This window comes from Embiotoca jacksoni, unplaced genomic scaffold (genome assembly GCF_022577435.1).
Source record: "Embiotoca jacksoni isolate LCO1_2020_lvr unplaced genomic scaffold, fEmbJac1.0.p SCAF_65, whole genome shotgun sequence".
NCBI classification, from domain to species: domain Eukaryota; kingdom Metazoa; phylum Chordata; class Actinopteri; family Embiotocidae; genus Embiotoca; species Embiotoca jacksoni.
The window spans coordinates 1,423,691-1,450,266 of NW_027185420.1; the positions used below are offsets into that span (position 1 = coordinate 1,423,691).

Genomic DNA, 26,576 nt, shown 5'->3' on the forward strand with positions numbered 1-26,576 from the left:
ACCGCAGAGGGAACTCATTTCAGCTACTTGTATCTCATTCTTTAGGTCACCACCCAACTAACAAGTTAACAACACCGAGATAACTGCTGGAGACATTTTATTGACTCTGTATTTGATGAGAAGTTGAATGGGAGTCTATGGAGCCGCAGGCTTTAAGTCTTCCACCAGGACAGGAGAAGTCAGGGTGGCTGCATTCAACATCAGCATTGTTACCAAAGAATCACAACGTGGCTTTCTCTCCTGGATAACATAAATATAATCTTTATTTCTGTTTACACACTTTTAGAAGGCTTGACTCAAAGTTTGACAGCCTCGTATGAGAAACATGTTTTTTTTGTTGTTTTTTTTTAGAAGGCAGGCCACAAATGTACTATCAAGACCAACGGAAGTTAACCACCAAAACACTCATTTACATGTACAACTCTTCACTTAACAGACCAGCTTTGCTCTGCTTTGCTGTAATGAACAAAACATTCATTGCAGAGGTACCTTGTGACTGTCAGACTAAAGTATTGGTCAGCTAATACATATTGGGCTAAAATTGGACTATACCATTCATACATACTGTACATACATACATACATACATACTTACATACATGCAGACGTCACCCGCTTTGAATACGATGACTCTTTACCATCCTAACCACCTGGAGGAAATACGATTAAGCTACCTTGTCATGAAAGTTCTTTGTTCTGAGACTATAAATGAGCCAACCAGAGTGGAAAATGATGGACAGCTTATGTGACGAGATTTTTAAAAAAACACTATGGTCGAAAAATTTGACCTTCGTTTGTCACAGAAGAGAAAGCACAGCAGTTAATAAGTTCCAGTAAGAGCACGACTTCCCTTAAGTGGAATAGAGCCGTCATTCATGCTGCGCTTTTCTTTTCTATGACAAGTCAAAATGTCCAACGTTAAAAAAAAAAGTTCTATCTGTGTCTTCATGTGGAGAAAAGAGGGCCGGTAGAAGCAGCAGTGAAGACAGGGCCGGTGTAGAGTCCTGGTCCATCAACAGGAACCTTGGAACAAAATAAAACACATTTGAGTACCACCAGAAATAGAAATAGTTTATGATTAGAAAATCAAACATTAAAATTTTATTTTATTCATACAGCGCCAAATCACAACGCAGGTTATTTTATGCCACTTAACACATTAAAGTCCTTACAGCAGAACTTTACAGCATTATACAGAGAAACCCAACAATTCAACAATTCCCAAGTAAGCTAGGAGGGAAAAACTCCCCTTTAAGGGAGAAAAATCTCCAACAGAGGCGGCACAGTGCAGTGGTTTGCATTGTCACCTGACTGAAAAGGTTCTGGGTTTGAATCTGGGCCTTACTGTGAGGAGTTTGCATGTTCTCCCTGTCCCTGTGGTATTCCAGCTTCCTCCCACCATGCAAAAACATGCACCTCGGGTTAATTGGTGGTTCTACAAATTGCCCTTCCGTCTGTCTATAAGTGTTGTCCCTGTGACAGACTGGCGACCTGTCCACGGTGTTTACCCTGCCTTCGCCCAAAGTGAGCTGGGATAGGCTGCAGCCCCCCCGTGACCCTGTTCAGCATAAAGCGGGTTTAGATAATGGATGGATGGAAACCTCTAACAGAGAGAAGGGAAATGTCTTTTCAAAGGAAGAAACCTCCAACAGAAGGAAGGAAAAACTCTTTTAACAGGAAGAAAAACCTTAAACAGAAGGAAGGAAAAACTCTCTTTAACAGGAAGAAAAACCTCCAACAGAAGGAAGGAAAAACTCTTTTAACAGGAAGAAAAACCTCCAACAGAAGGAAGGAAAAACTCTTTTAACAGGAAGAAAAACCTCCAACAGAAGGAAGGAAAAACTATCTTTTAACAGGAAGAAAAACCTCCAACAGAAGGAAGGAAAAACTCTCTTTTGACAGGAAGAAAAACCTCCAACAGAAGGAAGGAAAAACTCTCTTTAAACAGGAAGAAACCTCCAACAGCTGCTAAAGCTGCTAGCATGAAGCGGAGATGAGGAGCCACAAGGGAAGAGCTTTTCGGTGGTAAAAATACATGAAGAAAATATACGTTTGAAAGTATACGGTTATATATGTTTGCATATATTTGGATTATATTTCTCAGAAATATAGACATTAAAATAGATGTCTATATTGCAGGAGGCAAGACGAAAAGGTTTATTGGTCGATCACTGGGTTTTTGATTTTGTTTGTATGTATTTGGGAAGAGTAAAAAAAGTCATATTTTTTAAGAGGACTTTAGTTATTTAAGTTTTTATAATTTGTTTTTTATTATATATAATTCTCCCTAACGTGACCGTCAAATTAACTGCTAATCCTGGAGGTTCAGTTTTTTTTTTACCAGTGAAAATATGCAATAGTGAATCATTTCCTTCAACAAATATTAGACCAAGTATAATATTTTGTTCATTTGATGAACAATAATTAATTTATTCGTTCATTACCTCTCCCAGAGCCTGCAGGGCTACGGTGGCGGCCATGGCCTTGGCGTGCTTCTTATTGGGACTCGCTGTCTGGGGTTGGTAGTCCACACCGCTCACTGTGACCTGGAGACAACGCAACAGCTATTAGCAATTTTTAGTTAACCCTTTTGAGAAGGAAATCACGATAAAAAAAAAAAATTAAAGTACAACGTGCAAATCGCCAAAAATGGGAACTAAATTTAAAATGGCGGACTTCCTGTTGAGTTGAGGCAATGGTGCCAAGAGACTTTTTTGTTCATTTAGGTGTGATACACATGTCCACCGAATTATGTGTATCTAGGTAAATGTAGCCGCCAGGGCTGCAATTTAGGGGGCGCTAGCGAGCCATTTGGCCATGCCCACACGCACAAATTCACTACACTATTAAAATTTTCCCCACGACTGACACATATTCCAAGTTTCAGGAGTTTTTTGAGTATGTTAAAGCCGCCAAAAAGGCGATTAAACTTAAGGAATGAGAATAATAATAGGGAATAATAATCGCTTGAGTAACACTCGGGCTTTTGCACCATTTGGTGCTTGGGCCCTAAAAAATATCAAAGAACCAAACAATATCGGTACACCTAACACACAAAGAAGTTCAGTTACTTTCCCTCGAGCACCACCATCGACTAAGTGTCCAATACTTTGTCTTGTGAAGATTGTTAGCCGTGAAAGCATGCTAACATTAAGAGTATAACATGTCTTTTTGTTTTATACAAAAAGCTACTATCTAAATGAAATACAAAATCTAAATATACTCATATTGTGGAGCAATTCGCTCTCAAACTTATAAAACTTTTTGTTCGCGTGAGCTCTGTTTCCATGGTAACACGTGGCACGACTAACAACTGGAAAACAATCAGTAGACTCTTATGTAACGTACGCGATGTTTACTACTCCAGGAAGTAGTCAGACCCTTAGCAGCCACCCTAGCAACAGAGAGGATTTCTAGTCTCCAACTGAATAAATATAGAACATAGAAACACTAAACTGCTCAGCTCGCTCAGTCTGGTTGGAACAAAGATATCTGATGACAAAGATATCTGATGACAAAGATATCTGAGGACGTCACTAAGGATGTCAAGTGCGTGACTATCCGTGGTGTTACGGTACGGGTGCTCGGAGCGACCAAAAAGCACCAAAAGAGACCCGATTTCACCAAATGGGTCATTTAATAGAACTATAACAAGTAGAAACTACATTATATTACATATTTTATGAAATTCAATTGTAATTACATATTCCCATTGAGGAGGTGGAGTGATATTTCTAGTGATGAGCAGGGTGTGATGTCATGATGATTGAGGAGTAAAGACTAACACACTGAATCACCTTAAAAAGAAAATTCTTGCGATGGTCCGGACCGCTGTGATGAACCATGACAAAATCCGGCTGCATTATCCGCCTCTTGTTGCACAACTCGATGAGAGCGGACACCGGGTGCTTCCCTGTACATGGATAAAAGAGAATAAGAAAGCAGGCATAGTCAGAAACAAGATAGATAATAATCCAAGATGAACTGATAAATGATATCTAATATTTTGGATAGTTATACACTTTCTCATGAACTCCTCTCCATCAAGTTCTTAAAGTTCTTTAACCGTTAGGCTGGAGATAAACTAGGTTCAAACTACGCATTTGGCGTGACAGCTGCCTCGCGTATCCCTTTTATGAAACTGGACTTTTGGGCTTCAAATTGAAAACCTTTGCTCTCAAGGCAAAAGCCTTACGAACTTGATGTTTGATTGCAGTCCAAGAAATCTGCTATTAAAACTGTTTGTTTTTTTTGCTTATCATAATAAAGACACAAAAATATCTTCAAACCTCTGGTGGAGTCGTCCAGTAACACAAGTCAGGTATATGAACAAATACAATGCAAAACAGTTGTCAACGCGAAGGCGTGTTTTCAACAGCAGGTATATCTCCGACCTAAGAACCCAAGGAATGCTAATTGTTTTTTGTTTTTTTTTATTGCTAAATTATATTGCCAGATTTACAACTTATGTAAAGTATCTCCACCTTTTATGATGAGATACATGTCAAAACATAAGATTTGTTTTCCTTGATATGAGGGCGAATGTAAAAAAAAATCATTTCAATTTAAATGATGAAAGATTTGGATAGCCTTGACTGGTTTGGAAAAAAAAAAAAAAAAACACGATATAGCATGAATGTCTTAAGATATGAACTTAAAAGTGAAGGTAGTGAAATTAACTTTAAGGTTAACAGCTTCATGATTTTTGCCGGATTATTATCCCGCTGTATCTGTGTATGTGTTACCCATCAGGTCCTTGGTTACTACCAGTCCTCCGGTCTGCTTCTGTGGCTTCTCTCCTTCAGCAACAAGACCTGAAACATGAAATGTCATCGTCAGCACCGCCACTACCATTACGGCCATTATTAGCATTGTAGTACCAATCTCACTAACGGGTGAAGTGTATCAGCTTGATACGGAGGGGACAACTAGGAATCAATATTTGGAGCCTCGAAAGTGTTACAGTTTGCTGCCGTATTCTAATGGTAAATTTAGTTTTCGTATCGACTGTTTTAATAAAGATTTTAAAATGGTTCCAGTTTTAATGAAGCCTGTTTACATCCATAATTTCAATGTTAATCAAATGACTTCAACGGATTGTTTAAGAATTATTATACAACCAGCGTAACTCTGTCCCCCCAGAGATCTGATTGGTCAGCTGAACATTTGGAACAAAATCATCATGACATCACATCCTGCTCATCACTAGAAATGTGACTACTCCTCCTCAATGGGAATATAGAATTAGAATTGAATTTCATGTAATATGTACTATAATGTAGTTTTTACTTGTTATAGGTCTATTAAATTATCCATTTGGTGAAGTCGGGTCTCTTTTGGTCCTTTTTGGTCGCTCCGAGCACCCGTACCGTAACACCACGGATAGTCACGCACTTAACATCCTAGCTGCAGCTAGCTGGACCGGTTTGGTTTTAACACAACATGGTGGTAAGATCTTAAAAATACATGAGTCCATGGATATCTTTGTTCATCAGATATCTTTGTTCATCAGATATCTTTGTTCCAACCAGACTGAGCTAGCTGAGCAGTTTAGTGTTTCTATGTTCTGTATTTATTCAGTTGGAGACTAGAAATCCTCTATGTTGCTAGGTGGTTGCTAAGGGTCGGACTACTTCCTGGAGTACTAAACATTTCGAACTTTACATAAGAGTCTACTGATTGTTACTTCAGCCCCAATTTACCATTCCCAAGAGGAAAGGAAATGGGTCAAAGCCAGACTAGGATCCAGCTGTGGTTCATCGTATTACCAGTCAACCATGAAGTGCTTTGGATCTGTACCCTCACCTGAGACCAAATCATCTGTTGTCAAGACGAATTATCAAAATCTGTCTCACTAATTTTGTTGGTTTGGCAAATTTGTTGGTCTCAGACCTTTGCGATCGACTTTGAAGTCGATAACGATCGGTTCCACGGTACCCTCGCGGTTCCTCCCCAGGCCCTCTCCCGTCTTCCAGCCCATCTTTCTCATCAGGAACTCACCGACGCCGCCCGACACCGGAGCCGCCCGGAGGAACTGGTCCTAAACCAAGGCACCAAGAAAACCCAAAAAACACAACTGAGGAAAAGAAAGAAGCACAAGCATCCCGACTTTTAATGGACACACATTTCCACATTTTACAAGAGGTGGCCATATATCAGTAGAGATATCGTTCCATTTCTGTGTAGAGGAGATTGTCTTGAATCTGGCAATATCTGAACCATATTTGTGATATTTTGACTAAATGTTTTGCAATTATTTATCTTTTTATACATTATATTTTATACTTTTTTATTTTTTTTATTTTTGTTTTTGGAAAGCATTTCTGAGTCCATGCAGTGATTTTCAATACAGAATCTTGGCTGTTTTTAATGCCGTGCCACCTGAGGGACCCGAAGATCCCCAATATTGGTTTTCAGTATTGTCCCTTGAGATTTTTTCCAGATTCTCCAAATCTTTTAAAGATATTATGAACCGTAGCCGATGAAATCCCCCAAATTCTTTTCAATTTACTTATTGTGAGGACTTTACTATGTTAAGTGCCATTAAAATATCCTGTGTTGTGATTTGGCGGTATATAACTAAAATTGAATCAAATTGAATCACGAGTTATGGCCACAAACGTGTTTTGTGAAGTCGCAGTTAACCAACGCATTCTAGTCAGATCATCAAGTCAGTGCTAAATGTTAAGTCATTCTTTAAATGGTGTTCCTGAAATATTGCATTCACAAGAATGGATTTGATGGATGGGACACACGAGAGGTCATATTGCTCTTGAGGTCTTCGATCTTTCGATCACTCGACCTTCAATCACTAAAATCAAATCACATCACGTTGAGGCCAAGTGAACATTTCTGCCAAAAATTTGAAGTTAATCCCTCCATGCATTCCACAGACATTGTTCTTTGACTCTCAAAATCGAATCAGTTCATTGTTGCTACCGACTGAACCTGTTTAGCAAAGTTGAAGAGATTCCCTGAAGTCGTTCTCGAGATAACGCGAGAACGAGACGTACGTATGGACAACCCGAACGCGTAACGTCCATGGCTGTCGCAGAGAATCAAAAACATGACTCATTCTTAAGGTGCAACTCCTATGGTCGGCATAGTAACAGGAACCACAGAAAGGACAATTCATGACAATTAAAACATCGCCTGCAGTGCCATCGGTGATCTGCCCGTGAAGGATGGTGCAACGATTTTAGTCTCAATTTGTTTTGCCATAATTCACCATTGTTTATGTTCTTTTGTTTTTTTTTTGCAACATGTGTTTCAGTGATTTTAAATGCCTGTTTCTGTGTGTTATGTGTGTGTGTGTGTGTGTGTGTGTGTGTGTGTGTATGTGTGTTTGTGTCTTACCTTCTTCAGCCATGCTTGCGGTCCACCGGTGGACAGCTCCTCGGAGGTAAGGACCTGAGCTCCAGTTGAACCAGTGAAGAGACCGGGAACAGTGTTGGATTGGGCCCACGCATCCACCTATAAAAGAAACCACAGCATTTGGATTGGATCGGACAGTCGAAACATGTTTCAAGTCATTGTCGGATCTGATAGTCAGTTGTCGAAAGATCCGGTTTAAAAGCGGTGTGTGCGAAGCTGGCAGCAATAAAACGGAAAACGTTGTCATCATACACGATCATACCCATAATTTATTAGGGTGAACATTTCAAGCCCTGCATGAGATGCATGTGATACTACGTCCCACCACTGATAGCTAACCTGACTGCACCACAGGCCTGTCAATCAAACAGACACACCCCCAAAAACAGGTCTTCTTGAATCTTCTTTTCTAATGAATGAGGGATTATTTTCAGATGGACCTCCAGAAAACTAGTAAGAAGGAGTGACTTTAGCTAACAACACCGAGATAACTGATGGACACATTTTATTCACTTTGGATTTGATGAGAGAAGTTGAATGGGAGTCTATGGAGCCGGAGGCTTTTTGGAGCCGACCTCTAGTGGCACTCGGTGGTATTGCAGCTTAAGACACTTCTGCATCGGAACCATTTTTCAGACCCGGAAGCTACGTACACTTATTATTATATATAGTCTGTGGTCTCGGCGCTTACAAGAGCCCCCAGCTGGGCGTCATCAGAAGAGCACCTGCCATTTTCAACTGGGAAAAAATGCTTTGATGGACACAGCTGAATACTTTTACTGCAGTAAAGGATTTAAATACTTTCTTTGCCATTTTTGGTTTGTAATGCACATAGCTTCAAAACTGACATTCCCAATTTTAGCTGGACTTTGTGTAAATTGGTGAAATTCGCTGACATTTGAATATTTAGCTAATAATCTTATGTGTTCTACCTGTTCTTGTGCACGGCTCAGCATGCAGATGGCGCTGATGTCATAGGGGTTTTCAGCCAATCGCCTCTGTGCTTTGATTCTCTCGGTTACAGCCTGAGTGATGTCTACTGGCTGGAAAGAGAAATAACAGATGTTAAAAAAGAAACAGTTTGGAGGGGAGAGGAAGAAAAGGGGCAAAAATGTTAATATTATTATATATTAAAAAGCTGCAAGGGAAATAAATTACAATGTTATCAATCACACACTTTTGACAGGTTTACAAGCAGAGACCTTAGTAAACAACCTTTTTAACACAGTTAACAGCGACAAACTCTGAAAAGTTTACAAAATGACAATAAAAGATGTAATTATATACAGTATACAACAAAACTGAATACAAACTGCATTAATATTCCAAAAAGTTCAATTATTACAAAATCCTGTCCACTTAATGCAAATGTTATTTGACTGTTTTTAGGTCCAACAAGAATAAATCCCATTAAAGCTACAGAAAGTTTAACTAATTAAATTATAACAAAAAAGTCCATATTTAAAAACCAACTGCCTTCATTGGCAAACTGCTTTTAGGTGCATTACCGCCACCTTCTGCCAATAGTAAGGTGGTATTACCGGTGCAGGTAGGACCAAATACATCTTACGACAAGGGATGCAGTATCTATCTATCATCTATATATCTAATAGTTGGTTAAAGGATTTTTTTTTTTTTTTTATGACCTTGAACAGAACAGATTTTCTTTGCACGTGTAATTATTTTACATTATCACACATGAAATACTCATTTAGTGGGTATCTGGGATTCAGTTTCCAGCACCTTCTGGTCATAATCAGACAAATATTTTGTCAAATTCTTTCCTAACAGAGAAATATTATATTAATATAGAGAGTTGAAAATTATAGATATTGAAAACTAAATTGTAAAGCCCTGACAATAGAGTGCTGAAAGAAATAATATTTGTAGGACTCTTACAGCTGTGAAATCTGAATACAAAGGATCTTAAAATGAATAAAAAAAAAAAATAAAAAAAAATGTCTTACCTGTAGTAGCGGGTCAGGAAAAACGTTGTCGCTGTCTGTCACAAATGCCGGATGTTCGACGACTTCTGGCGGTACGACTCCTGCCGTGGTTTCACCTGACGACGAGGCGGCCGTCGCCACGGGAACTACCGTTGGGGCCTTTCTGGAGGGAGCGGCAGCTTTGTCTTTCGTTTTGTCAACTGGAACCCATTCTCCGTACGCGGCCAGACCTTCACCCTCCTGGATGGTGAAGCACATTACAATTTAAAACGTGCCTTCGAGACATGTTTTAAGACTACACCTGGCTACGTAGAGGAAGGCGTAAAGAATTTTCAAATTAAAGGCGTCCAAGGAAGCTGCAGCTGTTCCTGAACAAAAAGTGTTTGTTTTTTTCATGACTGCAGCTGTTAGAAGCTTTCACGGATATTGACAAAATTACTCGGATTATACTCGTCAAAAGTACCAGACACTCGTTTTCAGCCGAGTGCATGTCTCATCCCTAAAAATAAACGGATTACGGATCGGCGGACATGAGGGGAACCTGAAAGACGACGTCGAAAGTTGTTCAATCACATTATATACAAAAACGTAAAAAAAACAATACCGATTCGGTGCCCATAAAAGAGGGTGGGGTCTAGGTGGAAAATCTGAAACAACCAACAGAAGAGCAGCCTCGGGTCATGTGGTTGCCAAAGTTGAAGGACTTCATTCACTCTCATCAGAAATTAACTAAATACGATGTGTAAACAGTTTGTATTGATTGCTCACAGGCAAACAAGCAAACTATTATTACATAATAGACTACAAAAAGTAGTTAAAGTAGTATTTTTTTTCTCTCTCTGTCGGTGGGGGCGGAGTCATAGCGGCCCGTATTAACAAACCGCCACCGGTGGCCACTTAAAAGAACTGACCTGTAAATATTTGACAGGAGGAAATACTTTTGCAACTGCGAGTTAGCTAGCTTATTTTCAAAAACTAAAACCGTGTTCGGAATAACAAATTTCAAACATATTTCTCGGACCTTCTTTCGATGTTGCGATCCGGAGGACACGGGAAATTCCTTGGCCATGCCGGCGTCGCTTCGTACTCCTGGACGAACCATCGTGTTCTGGAGACACAAATAAATAATCACTAATATAAATATACTAATATAATATATAATATACTAAATATCACTAATGAGCCAGTTAAGTACTTACTACCTATCAATCGCATTACTACTCACTATTACTACTCATTTACATATCGGTGTAGAACATGTACATGAGTATGATAGGTAGGATTTACTACAACATTCACAAGATAAAAAAAAAAATGTCATTCATAGTCATGTATAAACTCGTATAAATATAAAACAGTGTGTTGCTGTTACATGAATGTTGAAACTGATGACTTTCTGCTCCCTGAGAGCGGATCCTCCGAAGGGTTTCCCATCGTCCTCTTCGTCGGACACGTGAGGCAACGCCACCGGCAGCTCTCCCGTACTGTCCACGATCATCTTGCATTTCTACAAACACACAGACACAAATCTGAAATTTACAAAGAGTCGAAAAATGTAAACCTTAGCAAAAGAAAATAAAAATAATTCACGCAAAAGAAACTGATCAGAGTACGCTCAAATACAACCACAGAATTATCCAAGAACTTCTTTCCCATTAGTTAGCCTGCAAATTAAGTTGCATTTTCCCAATATGTATCAGTCTAGCACCTAAGTTTAAAAAAGGGGGTCTTTACCAGAGGTCAATGTTTTTTTATTTAAAAACATTTAAAATGTTTAAAAAAGGGGAGATCTTTACCACAGGTCAATGTTTTTTTCCAAGTATTGGAAAGTCTATCAAGCTGTTTTTTCCAAGGGATCCGACTCTTGGTAAAAATAGTTTGGAAGCACATTACCTCGTCTGTAAGAATCTTTCTAATTCCAGACCAAGTTTCTCTTTTCTGACCAAATTCAAATGAAATCGTCACAACCTAAATTGGACGTGTTTTTTTTAATTCACAAGTAACTTTTTTTTTTTTTGGTAGGCTTTTCTTTATTATCAACTTTTTCCAATTTCAAACTCAAAAAAAGTCTTGAGATAACTGACCCTCGGAGTGGAACCTTTTCTTCTGACAAAATAGTTGTCTTTTTTGGCGGCTTTAACATACACAAAAACGAATGAAACTTGGCACAGTCATGGTGAAAATTTACATATTCTAAAGAGGTTTTGCGAATGGGCGTGGCCAAATGGTTTGCTAGCATCCCCAAAAACTGCAGCCCCCCGCGCCTACTTTCACCTGCATGTACGAAATTTGGTGGACTTGCGTATCACACGTAGATCAACAAAAAAGTCTCTTGGCACCATGAGCTACACTCAACAGGAAGTCCGCCATTTTGAATTTATTCACCATTTTTGGTGATTGTGGCATGGCATCCATTTTGAGCATCTCACCATGAAATTACAAGTTGTTGTAGTTTGTAATTTGTCCGATCTTCCTCAAACTCTACACGTTTGATAAAAGTCCCGCCCTGAACACATCTGTGTGGTAACATTGTTTCATAGTTATAGCACCATCTGCTGGCAACAGGAAATTAAATTTTTCATACTTTCACGTGCTTTGTCGAGCTGGTTGATCACATCGACATCGAATCCAGTCAGAATAGCGTTAAGACGTTGATGATATATTGAAAAGCCTGTGCGTTTTTGTCAAACGGTGTCGCAGTGGCGATGCAGCAAAGTTTGATGTTTCGCTGTCGGGCGCAGGCACGAGGGCCCACATATTTGTTTTTAGATTCTTATTTGAATCTATTTAAGTCTTTTAATAGTTCTTTATTAAGTTAATCAAACGGAAATGTGAGTCAGTACATAGGTTTAGAAGAAACCAAACAGAGGATAAGGGATTTGAAAATGAATTGTTTTGATAGAATGATATCAAAACCTACACCTTAACTTCGAGTTCTACCATATACACTTATTTTTTTATTTTTTTTTTACTTATTACCAATACAGAGGTGATTGAATGGTAGTTTTTTCCTAACATGTATAATGCAAGCTGTGTACCCCCTTACATCAGTAAACTCCTTTATGCTGATGCTGTTGGCCTGCTTTGCTACTTTCCTTTTCACTTCCTCCAAAGCAGCAATGTTGGGCTGTGAAGTGACGGGAGGCGGCTTGTTGGTGATGGAGGGCAACGGGAGCAGTGAAGACAGAGTGCCGATGTTGGACAAGGCTGCTGTCACAGTGGCTACAAGGAAGATAGAGATGTAAAAAGACCAGTAAAAAACACGTAAAGTAGCAAATCCAAATTAGATTCAAGCATCTTTTCTATTTAAAGTAACTACCTAACCTAACCTATTTAAACTAGTGTATCTCAAAGCAACTTCAAATAACCTTTTTGAACTATATTAATCTCTGTATAATATTGTAAAGTCTTTACTTTAATGTGTTAAGTGCCATGAAATAACCTATGTTGTGATTTGGCGCTACATAAATAAAGTTGAATTGAATTGAAATGAATTATTACATCCTAAAAACTAAGAGGTAATAACAGATAATGCTAACATCTAAAAACTACAAAATAACACAAATAGAATTTTGTGAAAAATGTAAAGCAAAACCTTTTTTACATTTTAGATTTGCTTAAAGCAGCCATATCTTAACAGTCCCGCTAGGATTTCACCGAGCCTCTTTGTGATTATTGCGATCAAAAATGTTTGTTTTTGCGGCGGATTTTTCAAAAACAAATTGGGATATGATTTGCAATGTTTTAAAGGAGTTCTTTGGGTAAAATTGCAGGAATTACAAAAAACTGCAAGTCAAGGAAGAAAAATTTAATTTCTCTAAAGCACTAATCACTTCTTTTGGTCATAATATTTTAAAATATATTTATTCAAATAGATTTATTGAAAACCATGGGGTTAAAAATTACAAGTAAAATCATTCAAGTGACATAGCTTTCCAGAAGAGACAGTCTGATTACTGTAATATAGAATATAATGACTACATCAGCTGTCAAAAAAAGATGCCGTTTCATTGATGTTAATTGATTAATGTATGCACAAAAACAAAGTGCAGTCTCTTGATGTGTGTATAAAACTGAATTAACATACAGTAATATGTAATTCTTTGATAATAAGCATTTAAGTAGAAAATTATATTGCAAAGGCCACATTTCCTGCAAATCCTGTCACTTCCTGCTTCTCCTCTTGTTGAGTTTTATTTGGTGATGAGAAAACAGGAGCAGAGCCGTTGTGATTGTAAATGAGAAGTTATTTTTGTCTTACTTTATGTCGTTAATAGTTTCAACACAGCTTCTGCTGATGACATTTTTCGCTAGAAAATCTCTGGAATTTTAAAGATTGAAGTTTGCTTGAATTTGCGTTAATTGTTTCCTGGACGGACTGTCTTAACCAGCTTTATATAGTCAAGTTTCCATCAAACACAATAATGAAACTGGCACTCATAAGGACTGCATTAGAAGACGAAGTGTTGCCTCAGCTGGGGAGCATACTGAGTAATGATTTGAGCCTCAGAAAACGCAGATTAATGGCAACTCAGATTAAAGCCCATGTCAATGTTTTCCCAGAATTCAAGTAGCAGATACATCTCAGCATCAACTGCTTGATAGCAGCAGACTGCAATGAAATGGGCCTTTAAGGTTGACTTCAACCTGATTCAACTGCAAAGAAAACCACTACCGAGGGAGACCAATAAGAAGAAGAGAGATGTTTGGGCTCAGAAACACATGGAAATCACAATAGAGGTGTAACTTGACTGATGCTGTAAAATAGGCATGAAAGTGGAAGCCTGTAATAACAAAATTGTTAATTCAAAACAAACTGAGATTGTATTGTTTTGTAAATATAATAAAATTAAAAAGCTGAATCAACACCTCTCTAAATCAGTTTGACAGAAATATATATATATATAAAAAAAACATCATTCAGGAAATAGACAAGTCAAAATCATCATACCAGCTGTCATACTCGCCATCGCAGCATTCATGGCCATACTTGGCAAAGCCAGCGGAAGCACTGTAGACCTGAGACTAGAAGGGATGTGCATACCGGCTTTGGCACACATAGCAGCTGCATTGGCCTTAGCGATTTCCAACAACTGCTCCTTATCTGATGAAACACAATAAATATAAAAAAGCTACAACATCAATGAAAACAATTACTTCTAGATGCCTAAATAAGATGCTTCTCAATGAAAACAGCTACAAAAGTATTTAAGACTTCAAAACAAAATAGGCATGAAAGTGGAAGCCTATAATAACAAACGATACATTTTATACAATTTATGAACTGAGATTTTATCAGTAAATATAAAAACAAAATTTTTAAGGACTGAATCAACACCACTCTAAAAGAATAAAAACTGGTACTGAACATAATAACTATAATAATTATTTCTAGATGGAGCTGCAAGTCTCTGCCCTGCGCTTGTCGTTTCCACCAACAGTTCTTTTCTATCTCTATGCTGTCCTTTTCTTTAATGTGTTAAGTGCCATGAAATAACCTATGTTGTGATTTGGCGCTATATAAATAAAGTTGAATTGAACTGAATCGAATAGATGAAAACAGCTACAAAAGTAATTAAAATTTGACTTAAAACAAATCAAAAAAGTATACCTGCAGTGGTTATGGACTATAGATTAAATCATGTTTTTCACCAAAAGATGGCAGCAATATACAAAAAATGTTTATTAGTCAAACAAGTACAGATATAAGAGGAAAATTGCTTCTCTTTTGCTTTGCAGTCCATAAAAGAATTAATTATTCACAAAAATACAGTATTTATGTAAATGTTCACACAATACGACAGCAACGGCGTTACAGCAGTGATTGTTTGCGTACTGAGGCATAAATCAGTGAGTAACATTCATATGTGGGACCTGACGGCGTCTTACCCAGCTCACTGATGCGGTGAGGGCTGTTGCTGGCGTCGCAGTGTTTCCGGGACGGGGATCTATTTTTGCGGAGGATGAGCACGGGGGAGTGGCTCGGCTCCCGTTTCCAGCGATCCCTCTGGCTGTACGTGACCCTCCTCCGACTCCGCGACGCTGACCGTGAACGGGACCTCCGCGACTTCCGGCCCCTCGACCTGCACAGGCAACACGGGGTTTACTTTAGTTTGCAAGAAAGCAACAGCAAAAACAAACCTGCCGCCAAAATTCAATGAAACTGAGATTAAAAGAAGAGAATCTGACGATGTCACAGAAGAGGATCTGATGATGTCATATTCGAGAATCTGATGATGTCACAAGAGAATCTGAAGATGTGACAGAAGAGAATCTGATTTAACGAGTCGCTGACATTTTTTGGAAAGATCCAAGTTGTGTAGTTTCATAGGATATGCATCTCTGAAATGCGCAGTTCGACTGAGAAGAAGGGGTGGGGAATAAATAAATAACACAAATCTGTCATGGAGATCACTGCATGGGCTCAGGAACACTTCCGAAAACCACTGACTGTGTGCTAATTCCACAAATGCAGGTTAAAACTCGACCATGCAAAGAAGAACCAGATATAAACATGAGTCCCGCCTTCATCTGGGCCTGAGCTCATTTAAAATAGACATGGACGTGTAAAACTGTTCTATGGTGTAATGAATCAAAATTTTGAATTCTTTTTGGAAATCATGGATGCCGCATCCTCCAGGTTAAAGAGGAGAGGGACCATCCAACTTGCCATCAGTGCTCAGTTCAAAAGCCAGCATCTGTGGCACAGGGATGCATTAGTGAACATGGCAGGGCTAGCTTGAACATCTGGAAGGAAGCATTAATGCTGAATGATATATTCAGGTTTTGGAGCAACATATGCTGCCATCCAGACAACGTCTCTTTCAGGGAAGGTCTTGTTTATTTCAGCAGAACAACGTCCAACCACATTCTGCACGTATTCCAACAGCATGGCTCTCTAGTAGAAGAGTCCGCTGATAAACTGGCCTCCTGCAGTGCAGACCTATCCAATATCAGGCAATGGCGAATGGGACATTTCACTTTCAAAACTCCAACAACTGGTCTCCTGAATAGAGTTTTGTTAAAAGAAGAAGTGATGCAACACACTGGCTGTGCCAGCTTAATTTTTTATTTTTTAAATGTGTTGCTGGCATCAAATTCAAAATAATCATATATTTTCCTCAAAAAAACAATTCAATTTCTCAGTTTCAACATTTGATTTGTTGTCTTTGTTCTTATTTTTACTTTCAGGTGTTGTTTTGCGTGATTTGCAAATAATCTCTATCTGTTTTTTATTTCCATTTTGCATTGCATCCCAATGGGGGGAAACAGGTTTTTGTATTTACAGATGTAGATTATTCTATTTAGTATCCCAGAGAGTAGGAGCAATATGCAATGCTGTTATGAAATAATTGGTGAAATATTTCCAAAATAACACTATCGGTACGACTACTAATGTTGGTAGTTTTTTTTTATAACAACGTCAGGATTACGGAGACTCTAACAAACAAAACAAAAAAACAGTCACAGTACCTTGACCGCGATCTTTTCTTCAGCGACGGGCTCTTGGACCTGGATCGCCTCTTGTGGTCTTTACATGATGACTTGGATCTTTTCTGCTTCTTCGATAACTTTGCTTCTTTTTTCCTCTGTGGAGTCCTGGACTGTTTTCTTTTCTTCTTTGACGGCGATTTAAGTTCAGGGTATTCTGTTGCTTTACACTGAAGGAAGCCGGGCTCGGCGGTCTGCTCCGGTTCCATAGATAGAGACTGGGATGTGCCAGAACCTTAAAAGTTTTTTACGTTAAGACCAACAAAGACATGAACAAAACTTAAATATCTCAACAAACATATTTTTATAGACAATACCATGTAGGGGGTTAATTCAGGAGAAGTAAGTATGTTTTCATTGGTGTAGAATCACCTGAAATTATGACTAATAGAATTAATAGAATGAGACTTTCATATCTACATGTTCCAAGCAGGACAAATTTCTACAGTAGCCCAGAAGGGACAAACCAAACACTTCCTCTAGCTGGGGCCATTTGTAATTTTGTAAGTTTTGTGACCACCATAGATTGTCTTATATGCTGGGATGGGGAGAGAGATTATTTAGTTAGCACTAAATTTTTCACAATACTGCTTTAAAAGGTTTGTCCATGCATGAGACCAAAATGTGTTTTTTTTAACCTATGAAAGAAAAATGTTACATTACATAAAATTTCATTAAGCTGACGCTTTTATCCAAAGCGACTTACAATAAGTGCATTTCAACCATGAGGGTACAAAAACCAGAACAACAGGAATCAAGAAAATACAATTTCTTCAAGAAAGCCAAACTACAAAGTGCTATCAGTAAGTGCCATTTTAAGCGCTACTAAAGTAGCATGTTCATGTTGCAAATTACATTTTTGCAAAATGATTGGACATCTAAACGTACAATGTAGTCAGTGTGGGAGGAGACAGTGTAAGCACAGGGCAAGACTAAAAATGTGTATTATTCTTAAACATTAAACTGATATTAGCTGTAAATAAAAGGTGCAGGAATCACATTTAAAACAGTTAAATCATTCTTAATTCATTCATTAAAGGTTAGGCTGCAGAAAGTGATAGTTCAAGGAAGTGAGATTGATCATTTTGATATCTATTCGTCATTGAACTGGTCTCACCTTGTTTTTCTGCGTTCTCTTCTTTTCTCTGCGCCGGCTTGTCGGGACTCGGCAGCGCCGGTACTCTCAACTCGGTCGGCTCCTCTGATTGGATGTTTCTCAGGACCGGCTGAGGGTGCTGGAGGTACTTCAGAGGATGCTGCGTGGATTCGTCCAAATCCCCCCTGTTCTCGGAGGAGCTGTGAGAAACCGCGTAAATCATACAGAGGGGGAAATAAATCAAACATGAAGAAGACGGGATCATGACAAAGACCTCGATACCAAGAAGGCAGCTCGTGTCTTCCGTTTTTCACTGTATTTAATATCAGTAGTGGCATTAGGCACATCAGAGTTCCTTCACCATTACTGTGGGCAAAAATAACGTTAAACGAGGTGCGATCCAAATCCTCTAAACTGTGCCTGTTGCACAAAGACAAGCACAGCAAAGCAGCAGATGAATCCATAACTTTTGTGAACGACGATGTCAAGTTCAACTTTAGCACCTAGTGTTACGTGAGTTTCTGTGGCCGCTGGTATGAGCGCATATTTCCAATTTCACCATAGATCTGAGCTGAAGCAGCATATCAAAAGATGTTGTTCTTGCGTTCCCGGTGTTGTTCTTGCATTCCAGATGTTTAACTTGGTTTCCATGTGTTGTTCTTGCTTTCCAGATTTTGTACTTGCATTCCAGATGCTGTTCTTAAGTTGCAGATGTTGTACTCGCGTTCAGGGTGTTGTTCTTGCATTCCTGATGTTGTTCTTGCGTTCCCGATGTTGTTCTTGCATTCCTGATGTTGTTCTTGCGTTCCCGATGTTGTTCTTGCATTGCAGGTGTTGTACTTGCGTTCCAGATGTTGTTCTTGCGTTCCAGATGTTGTTCTTGCGTTCCAGATGCTGTTCTTAAGTTACATATGTTGTACTTGCGTTCCAGGTGTTGTACTTATGTTCAAGGTGTTGTACTTGCGTTCAAGGTGTTGTACTTGCGTTCCCGATGTTGTTCTTGCGTTCCAGATGCTGTACTTGCATTCCAGATGTTGTACTTGCATTCCAGATGCTGTTCTTCAGTTGCAGATGTTGTACTTGCGTTCCAGATGTAGTATTTGCGTTCAAGGTGTTGTACTTGCATTCAAGAGGCTGTTCTTAAGTTGCAGATGTTGTACTTGCGTTCCAGATGTTGTTCTTGCGTTCCCGATGTTGTTCTTGCATTCCCGATGTTATTCTTGCGTTCCAGGTGTTGTTCTTGCTTTCCAGGTGTTGTTCTTGCGTTCCAGGTGTTGTACTTGCGTTCCAGGTGTTGTACTTGCGTTCCCAATGTTGTCCTTGCGTTCCAGATGTTGTTCTTGCATTCCCGATGTGGTTCTTAAGTTCCAGATGTTGTACTTTCGTTCCAGATGTTGTACTTGCATTCCAGATGTTGTACTTGCATTCCAGATGTTGTTCTTGCATTCCAGGTGTTGTTCTTGCGTTCCAGATGTTGTACTTGTAATTCAGATGTTGTACTTGCGTTCCAGTTGTTCTACCTCTGTACTGACTCTCTATTCTTAGCGCATCAGTGTGTTCACACTGTCAATACAGATTCATGCAGTACACGACAAGTACCAGGATAATGCACTTAAACTGTTCCAAAAAAAGAGAAGGAAAAACTTGAAGGTCTTTTTGAATCTTCTTTTCTAATGAATGAGGGATTATTTTCAGATGGACCTCCAGAAAACTAATAAGAAGGAGTGACTTTAGCGAACAACACCGAGATAACTGATGGACACATTTTATTCACTTTGGATTTGATGAGAGAAGTTGAATGGGAGTCTATGGAGCCGGAGGCTTTTTGGAGCCGACCTCTAGTGGCACTCGCTGGTATTGCAGCTGAAGACACTTCTGCATCGGAACCATTTTTCAGACCTGGAAGCTACGAACTCTTTTATATCCAGTCTGTGTTCAGAACCCAGCTGTGCTTTCTGCTCAAGTCTCATGAAATTGCGCAAAATATGCACGTACGGGTGACGTTTCCACCCGATTAAAAATGAACGAGATGGCGGAAAACATTTGAGAAAGGTCCTCGTGTTTTTTACATTTGTCTCAAGAAGGTTTTTTTTAAATTATTTCTACCTGGAGCAGGTCCGGTGGCGTTGTGGACTGGACGGGGAGCGAGACCCGGATCTCCGGCGACGACGTTTAGACCGAGAGGGAGAGATCGTCTTCACTGAGCAGGAATGTGTTTGAGAACAGGAATGTGACGGTGAGCGTTCGCTCCTTCCGCTACGTCTCTCCTCATCTCCACCTCCTTTGTTGGAGTTGTCCTTTTTAGGGAGCACGAAAGAGAGAAAATACAAAATTTTATCAGTCTTTTCACGTCACGGATTTTTACTGTGCGTGGCAGTCTTATGCAGTACGACTGGGCCATGGATGATTTTTAGCTGGTATTTTATTTCCCCCCTTGACGACATAGTGAAAATAGCATTTCGACTTTATAGAAACCAGTTGCAACGCAAATCACCAGAAAAAAAAAAAAAAAAACAGGAAAAGATTTACAACCCTGTTTACCCCTAAAAAAGTCGGGACGCTGCATAAAATGTAAATAAAAACAGAATGCAATGATTTGAAAGTCATGTAAAACCCATATTTACTTGAAAATAGACCACATTTCAAATGTCGAAACTAATTTGTTTTATTGTATCAATGAAAATATTGCATTACAATCATATTAATTTATATTATTGATATGTGCTTATTTTGAATTTGATGCCAGCAACACATTTAAAAAAAGTTGGGACAGGGTCAACAAAAGACTGGAAAAGTTCTGTAACGCTAAAAAAATGGAAAAAAAAAACGTGGTCGAACATCTCACTTAATTAGGTTACCATGGCAACAGATCAGTAACATGATTGGGTATAAAAAAAAAAGCAGCAGTGACGATGGAGAGAGGTTCACCACTCTTTGAAAGACTGTGTGGGCAAATAGTGTAACAATCGTAAGAATAATGTTCCTCAACGTAAAAATTGCAAAGAATTTCAAGATTTTAGCATCTACGTTACATTATATCATAAAAAATATTCAGAGAATCAAGAAAAAAATCTCTGAACACAATGGACAACGCCAAATACAAAATATTGGACGGTGGTGATCTTCGGGCCCACAGGCAGGACTGCATTAAAAACAGACACTATTCTGGAGTGGAAATCACTGCATGGGCTCAGGAACACTTCTGAAAACTATCGTCTGGGAACAAATGCAGGTTAAAACTCTCCAAAGAAGAAACCAGATAGAAACATGATCCAGAACCCCCTCCCCCTTCTCTGGGCCCGAGCTCATTTAAGGTGGACTGAGGTGAAGTGGAAAACTGTCCTGTGGGCTGACGAATCCAAATTTTAGATTATTTTTTGGAAAGTACTGTGCAGGCTAAAGAGGAGAGGGACCATCCAGCTTATTATCAGTGTAATCATTATAATTCAGGTAAATAGAATGTTCTCTGAATGTCAGTAAAACATGGAAAAAGACTAATTTTTTTCTATTTAGATGGAAAATAAAACGATGCAATTTAGCTTTTACCTGTTTTGGAATTATATCCGGCAGCTCCGCTTGTCGTCTTTTCGATAGACTTTGATCACATTTACGATCCCTCGGCCTCAACGTGAACGCCGAGTCGGAGTCTGAGGAGTTCTCTTCGTCTTTCATCCTCCGCTTCTTCTTCTTCTTTCTCTTTACCATCGAGTGCTGCTTGTGGCATCTGGACTTACTCTCGCCATCCTCACCTTGGACAAAAACGGTTCGTCAGCTCTGCGCTATGTATTAACATATTCGTAATTTGCAGCGGGACGACGGACGGACTTACCTTGTTCCTGTTTCGCCTCTGTTGGTGTTCCTCTTCTATGAGGTAAAGATAAAACCTGAGTTAGGCACATTTGAAAAGTCGGAATTAATATTAAAATGGCAGGAAGCCACTCATTTGTTTATTTTTTATCATTATGACATACATAGTTTAAAATACACCCGACTATACGTACGAGGGCACGAATTTCAAATATTCGTTATAATCTACAAAATCAATTCATATGCACGACTATCGTTCCTCCGTATTTCCCGGCGCCTGGTTGGTATACTATTCTGGTTTTTGTAATAAACAGCAAAATTTTACTTTTTTTCTTCATATCCGAAAACATCCAGGCTGTTGTCTTATTGTACGAATAGACTTTAATGTGCACGGGTGGATCAAGCGTGTAGGAAGCATCACTTTATAGACGCTCCCTACACGCACATGCCAAAACAGGTTTTGTGCACTCAAAACTATTTACATTGATTGAACAAACAAAAATACTTATCCACAACCACCCATATACAGTGAAATCTGAAAATGCAAACATTTGACAGTTTTCTTTTTGATCCAGATTTACCCACTATTCAGCTGTCAATCATTCTTTCAGTTCTTCATCATTAACTGTCCCTTTTTCCAGCATTAAATTACATCACTTCACATTTATGAACATGTGCTTTTGCTTCATTTTACCCAATTTCATTAACTTTATTTCTTATATAGTTTAGTGTCATAAAAATCACTTCACACATCAATGATCTGCTGTTGGCTATTCTACAGCTCCTAGTTAAAAAAAACAAGGCTATTGCATAATTTTGAGGACTTTTTTTATTGGAAAATAAAACAGGAGATTATGGATATTTTTAAGTCATTTTAGTGACAGCACACTAAAAAAAAATGACTTTATACATGTGTATACATTTTTAAGGATTGTTTTGGGGGGGCAAAGATATTCAATAAGTTCAGTCATTTTTTAGTGAGCTCTCACTAAATTGACTTCACATATCAATAATCTCCTGTTTTGTTTTCCATTAAAAAGTCCTCAAAATTATGCGATAGCCCTTTTTTTTTATTATAATTAAGAGCTATACAATAGCCAACAGCAGACCATTTAATGTGTAAAGTAAATGTTTATGACACTAAACTGTAAAAGAAATAAACTTATTGAAGTGAAATGAAGTACAATTAAGTAAAAGCGCATGATCATAAATATGTTGTAGTAAAACCAAGAGACTATTAATGTGTGAAGTGATGTAATTTAATGCTGTAAAAAGGGAGCTGAAAGAATGATTGACAGCTGAATAGTGGGTAAATCTGGATCAAAAATAAAACACTTTGTCAAATGTTTGAATTTTCAGATTTCACTGTATATGGGTGGTTCTGGAGACGTTTTTTTTTTTTGTCCGTGAATTAAACAGCTTTCAAGTCAAAAAAAATTTTTTTAATCCAAAAATATCCAGGTTGTTGTCATGGTGATATGGACGTTCTGGCGGGCGTACTCACCTGGGCTGACGTTTGGCTCCTCCCTCCAGCTCCGTCCCGGACTCCGAGCTGCTCTCTTTCGCCCGGTTCCTCCTCTTCCTCTTCTTCTTGTGCTTCTTGCGTTTCTTCTGTGAGCTGCTGCCTCTGAAGTCGTCCCGCTCGTCTCGGCCCGCCGGCGGCGACATGGCGGCAGCGCCGGTTCCTTCAGCGGCCCTGACCGACACACCGAGACACGCAACAAGTCACACAACAATCGTTGACAAGCTTCCAGATGTGAGAAGAATTTTCAAAATTTCAGGTGATACAAGCTTTCGCTAACCCTGATTATCTCGAAAAATCAATAGAAATATATATATATTTTGAAACAGAAGACACATTCGATAGGCGATTAATAGATTAATGTCATCTGTAAAGATGAATATTTCATCTGTAAAGATAAATGTCATCTGTAAAGACTAATGTGTCATTTGTAAAGATGAATATGTCATTTGTAAAGATTAATGTGTCATTTGTAAAGATGAAAATATCATTTGTAAAGATGAATTATGTCATCTGTAAAGATAAATGTCATCTGTAAAGATAAATATGTAATCTGTAAAAATTAATGTCATTCATAAAGATGAATACGTCATCTGTAATGATGAATATGTAATCTGTAAAGATAAATATGTCATCTGTAAAAATGTATGTAATTTGTAAAGATGAATATATCATATGTACATATGAATATTTCATCTGTAAATATAAATATGTCAACTGTAAAGATTTGTGTCTTCTATTTAAAAAAAAAAGATGACATATTCTTTACAGATGACATATGATGATTTACAGATGACTCTAAAGATCCACGAACCGCTTAATAACACAGGTAGGAAAAGTAAGTACACAATAAATTACAAATACACATGCGATAAAAAAAAAAGAATCGAATTTTGAAAAAAAGTAATTATGAAAATTTTTAAAAATATATATAAATATAAATAAACAGAGGCAAGGTATATACACCAAATAAATCAAAGACAGATTGAAATTGAGAAACAGATCATTATTGTACGCAGATGATAATAAATATTACTGAAAAATTGCCAGGATCCAATGTATATGGCACAACGTATATAAAAAGTATAGTAAAGTATAAATATACAGACATAAATAAATAAATATAGTACGTATGAGGTAGAGGAGAGTGAGTTTATACATATATATATAAAATACTTTTGAGGCCTAAAAGTATCTAGAAATCAAAAGAAACATTATTAAAATCCCCCAAAAGCCCAAACTCATGAAATTAGATTCCAAATGAATCAGTGTTGTAGATATTTTTTGCATCTCTATACAATCTCGTTCCAATATCAAACAAAGAAGATATATCGGCTTCTGATTTATGATTTAGTCAAACGGTGACGACGCAAAAAATGACAGAAGGTGTCTTTCATTTTTTGGAAGCCTTTTGATTGATTCATTTTGGTCTGTTTTAAGTCGTGAAAGTCGCTTAACACCAAAACGAAAGACTTTGTAGCCACTTCCTTCCCCTTGCAGGCTCTTTTTTTGTGTTTCCCCGCATCTCCCCTGGTTACACTGTTGTTTCCCGCGTCTCCGCTGGTTACACTGTTGTTTCCCGCGTCTCCCCTGGTTACACTGTTGTTTCCCCCATCTCCGCTGGTTACACTGTTGTTTCCCCCGTCTCCCCTGGTTACACTGTTGTTTCCCCCGTCTCCCCTGGTTACACTGTTGTTTCCCACGTCTCCGCTGGTTACACTGTTGTTTCCCCCGTCTCCCCTGGTTACACTGTTGTTTCCCCCGTCTCCCCTGGTTACACTGTTGTTTCCCCCATCTCCCCTGGTTACACTGTTGTTTCCCCCGTCTCCCCTGGTTACACTGTTGTTTCCCGCGTCTCCGCTGGTTACACTGTTGTTTCCCCCATCTCCCCTGGTTACACTGTTGTTTCCCCCGTCTCCCCTGGTTACACTGTTGTTTCCCGCATCTCCCCTGGTTACACTGTTGTTTCCCGCGTCTCCGCTGGTTACACTGTTGTTTCCCCCATCTCCCCTGGTTACACTGTTGTTTCCCCCGTCTCCCCTGGTTACACTGTTAATTCCCCACATCTCCCCTGGTTACACTGTTGTTTCCCCCATCTCCGCTGGTTACACTGTTGTTTCCCCCATCTCCCCTGGTTACACTGTTAATTCCCCACATCTCCCCTGGTTACACTGCTGTTTCCCCCATCTCCGCTGGTTACACTGTTGTTTCCCCCATCTCCCCTGGTTACACTGTTGTTTCCCCCGTCTCCCCTGGTTACACTGTTGTTTCCCGCATCTCCCCTGGTTACACTGTTGTTTCCCGCGTCTCCGCTGGTTACACTGTTGTTTCCCCCATCTCCCCTGGTTACACTGTTGTTTCCCCCGTCTCCCCTGGTTACACTGTTAATTCCCCACATCTCCCCTGGTTACACTGTTGTTTCCCCCATCTCCGCTGGTTACACTGTTGTTTCCCCCATCTCCCCTGGTTACACTGTTAATTCCCCACATCTCCCCTGGTTACACTGCTGTTTCCCCCATCTCCGCTGGTTACACTGTTGTTTCCCCCATCTCCCCTGGTTACACTGTTAATTCCCCACATCTCCCCTGGTTACACTGTTGTTTCCCCCATCTCCCCTGGTTACACTGTTAATTCCCCACATCTCCCCTGGTTACACTGTTGTTTCCCCCATCTCCCCTGGTTACACTGTTGTTTCCCCCATCTCCGCTGGTTACACTGTTGTTTCCCCCATCTCCCCTGGTTACACTGTTAATTCCCCACATCTCCCCTGGTTACACTGTTGTTTCCCCCATCTCCGCTGGTTACACTGTTGTTTCCCCCGTCTCCCCTGGTTACACTGTTAATTCCCCACATCTCCCCTGGTTACACTGTTGTTTCCCCCATCTCCGCTGGTTACACTGTTGTTTCCCCCATCTCCCCTGGTTACACTGTTAATTCCCCACATCTCCCCTGGTTACACTGTTGTTTCCCCCATCTCCCCTGGTTACACTGTTAATTCCCCCATCTCCCCTGGTTACACTGTTGTTTCCCGCGTCTCCCCTGGTTACACAGTTAACATTCAGATGAAGAACGACGTCGCGCTCGCGCATTAAATGTTGACGACCCGCGCGGCGAACGGCCGCCGCGGGAAGGACGAGCGACGTCGCGTTCGTCCAGCTGAATGCAAGAAGAACAAAAAAAATCACGTGTTTTAATACCAATAAAAACGAGAGCGAAAAAAAACACAACGTACGTTTTGTCTTCATTCTGGTCTTCAATCTCTTTGATTTTGTTAAGTATGAATTCTTGGAAAATTTGCTCTATATTGGCCGCCATGTTTTTGTGTCCGTGTCATTTGCAAG

At 39.3% G+C, this 26,576-nt stretch overlaps 1 protein-coding gene across 3 annotated transcripts; it reads right to left on the bottom strand.

Moving 5' to 3' along the window:
- Nucleotides 1–232: 232 nt before the first annotated feature.
- LOC138213930 (protein SON) lies at nt 233–26,576 on the bottom strand. 3 transcript variants are annotated; one of them, XM_069175251.1, is made up of 20 exons: nt 26,468–26,576; nt 23,218–23,409; nt 21,736–21,770; nt 21,453–21,655; nt 20,013–20,203; nt 17,928–18,106; nt 16,793–17,045; nt 15,209–15,402; nt 14,271–14,423; nt 12,366–12,541; nt 10,692–10,826; nt 10,341–10,427; nt 9,341–9,559; nt 8,306–8,416; nt 7,356–7,472; nt 6,000–6,039; nt 4,745–4,813; nt 3,797–3,912; nt 2,444–2,545; nt 233–1,022 (listed from the first exon to the last, which is right to left on the bottom strand). In XM_069175251.1, the coding sequence occupies exons 1-20, from the start codon at nt 26,548–26,550 to the stop codon at nt 945–947; spliced, it is 2,733 nt and encodes a 910-aa protein (XP_069031352.1). In that variant the 5' UTR covers nt 26,551–26,576; the 3' UTR covers nt 233–944. The 3 variants fall into 3 exon arrangements, with proteins under 3 accessions (XP_069031352.1, XP_069031351.1, XP_069031353.1); XM_069175250.1 differs by having other exon boundaries at nt 5,892–6,039; XM_069175252.1 differs by lacking the exon at nt 26,468–26,576 and having other exon boundaries at nt 5,892–6,039; nt 21,736–21,790; nt 23,218–23,273.

What these genes read in the sequence shown, in the direction of transcription:
- LOC138213930 (XM_069175250.1), bottom strand. Translation starts at nt 26,550, where the DNA reads ATGGCGGCCAATATAGAGCAAATTTTCCAAGAATTCATACTTAACAAA. An exon ending in AAGAAAAGATCGCGGTCAAG is followed by an intron (nt 15,403 to 16,792) that starts GTACTGTGACTG and finishes TTGCCTGTGCAG; the next exon opens with GTCGAGGGGCCGGAAGTCGC. An exon ending in TTCCTGACCCGCTACTACAG is followed by an intron (nt 8,417 to 9,340) that starts GTAAGACATTTT and finishes TTCTCTTTCCAG; the next exon opens with CCAGTAGACATCACTCAGGC.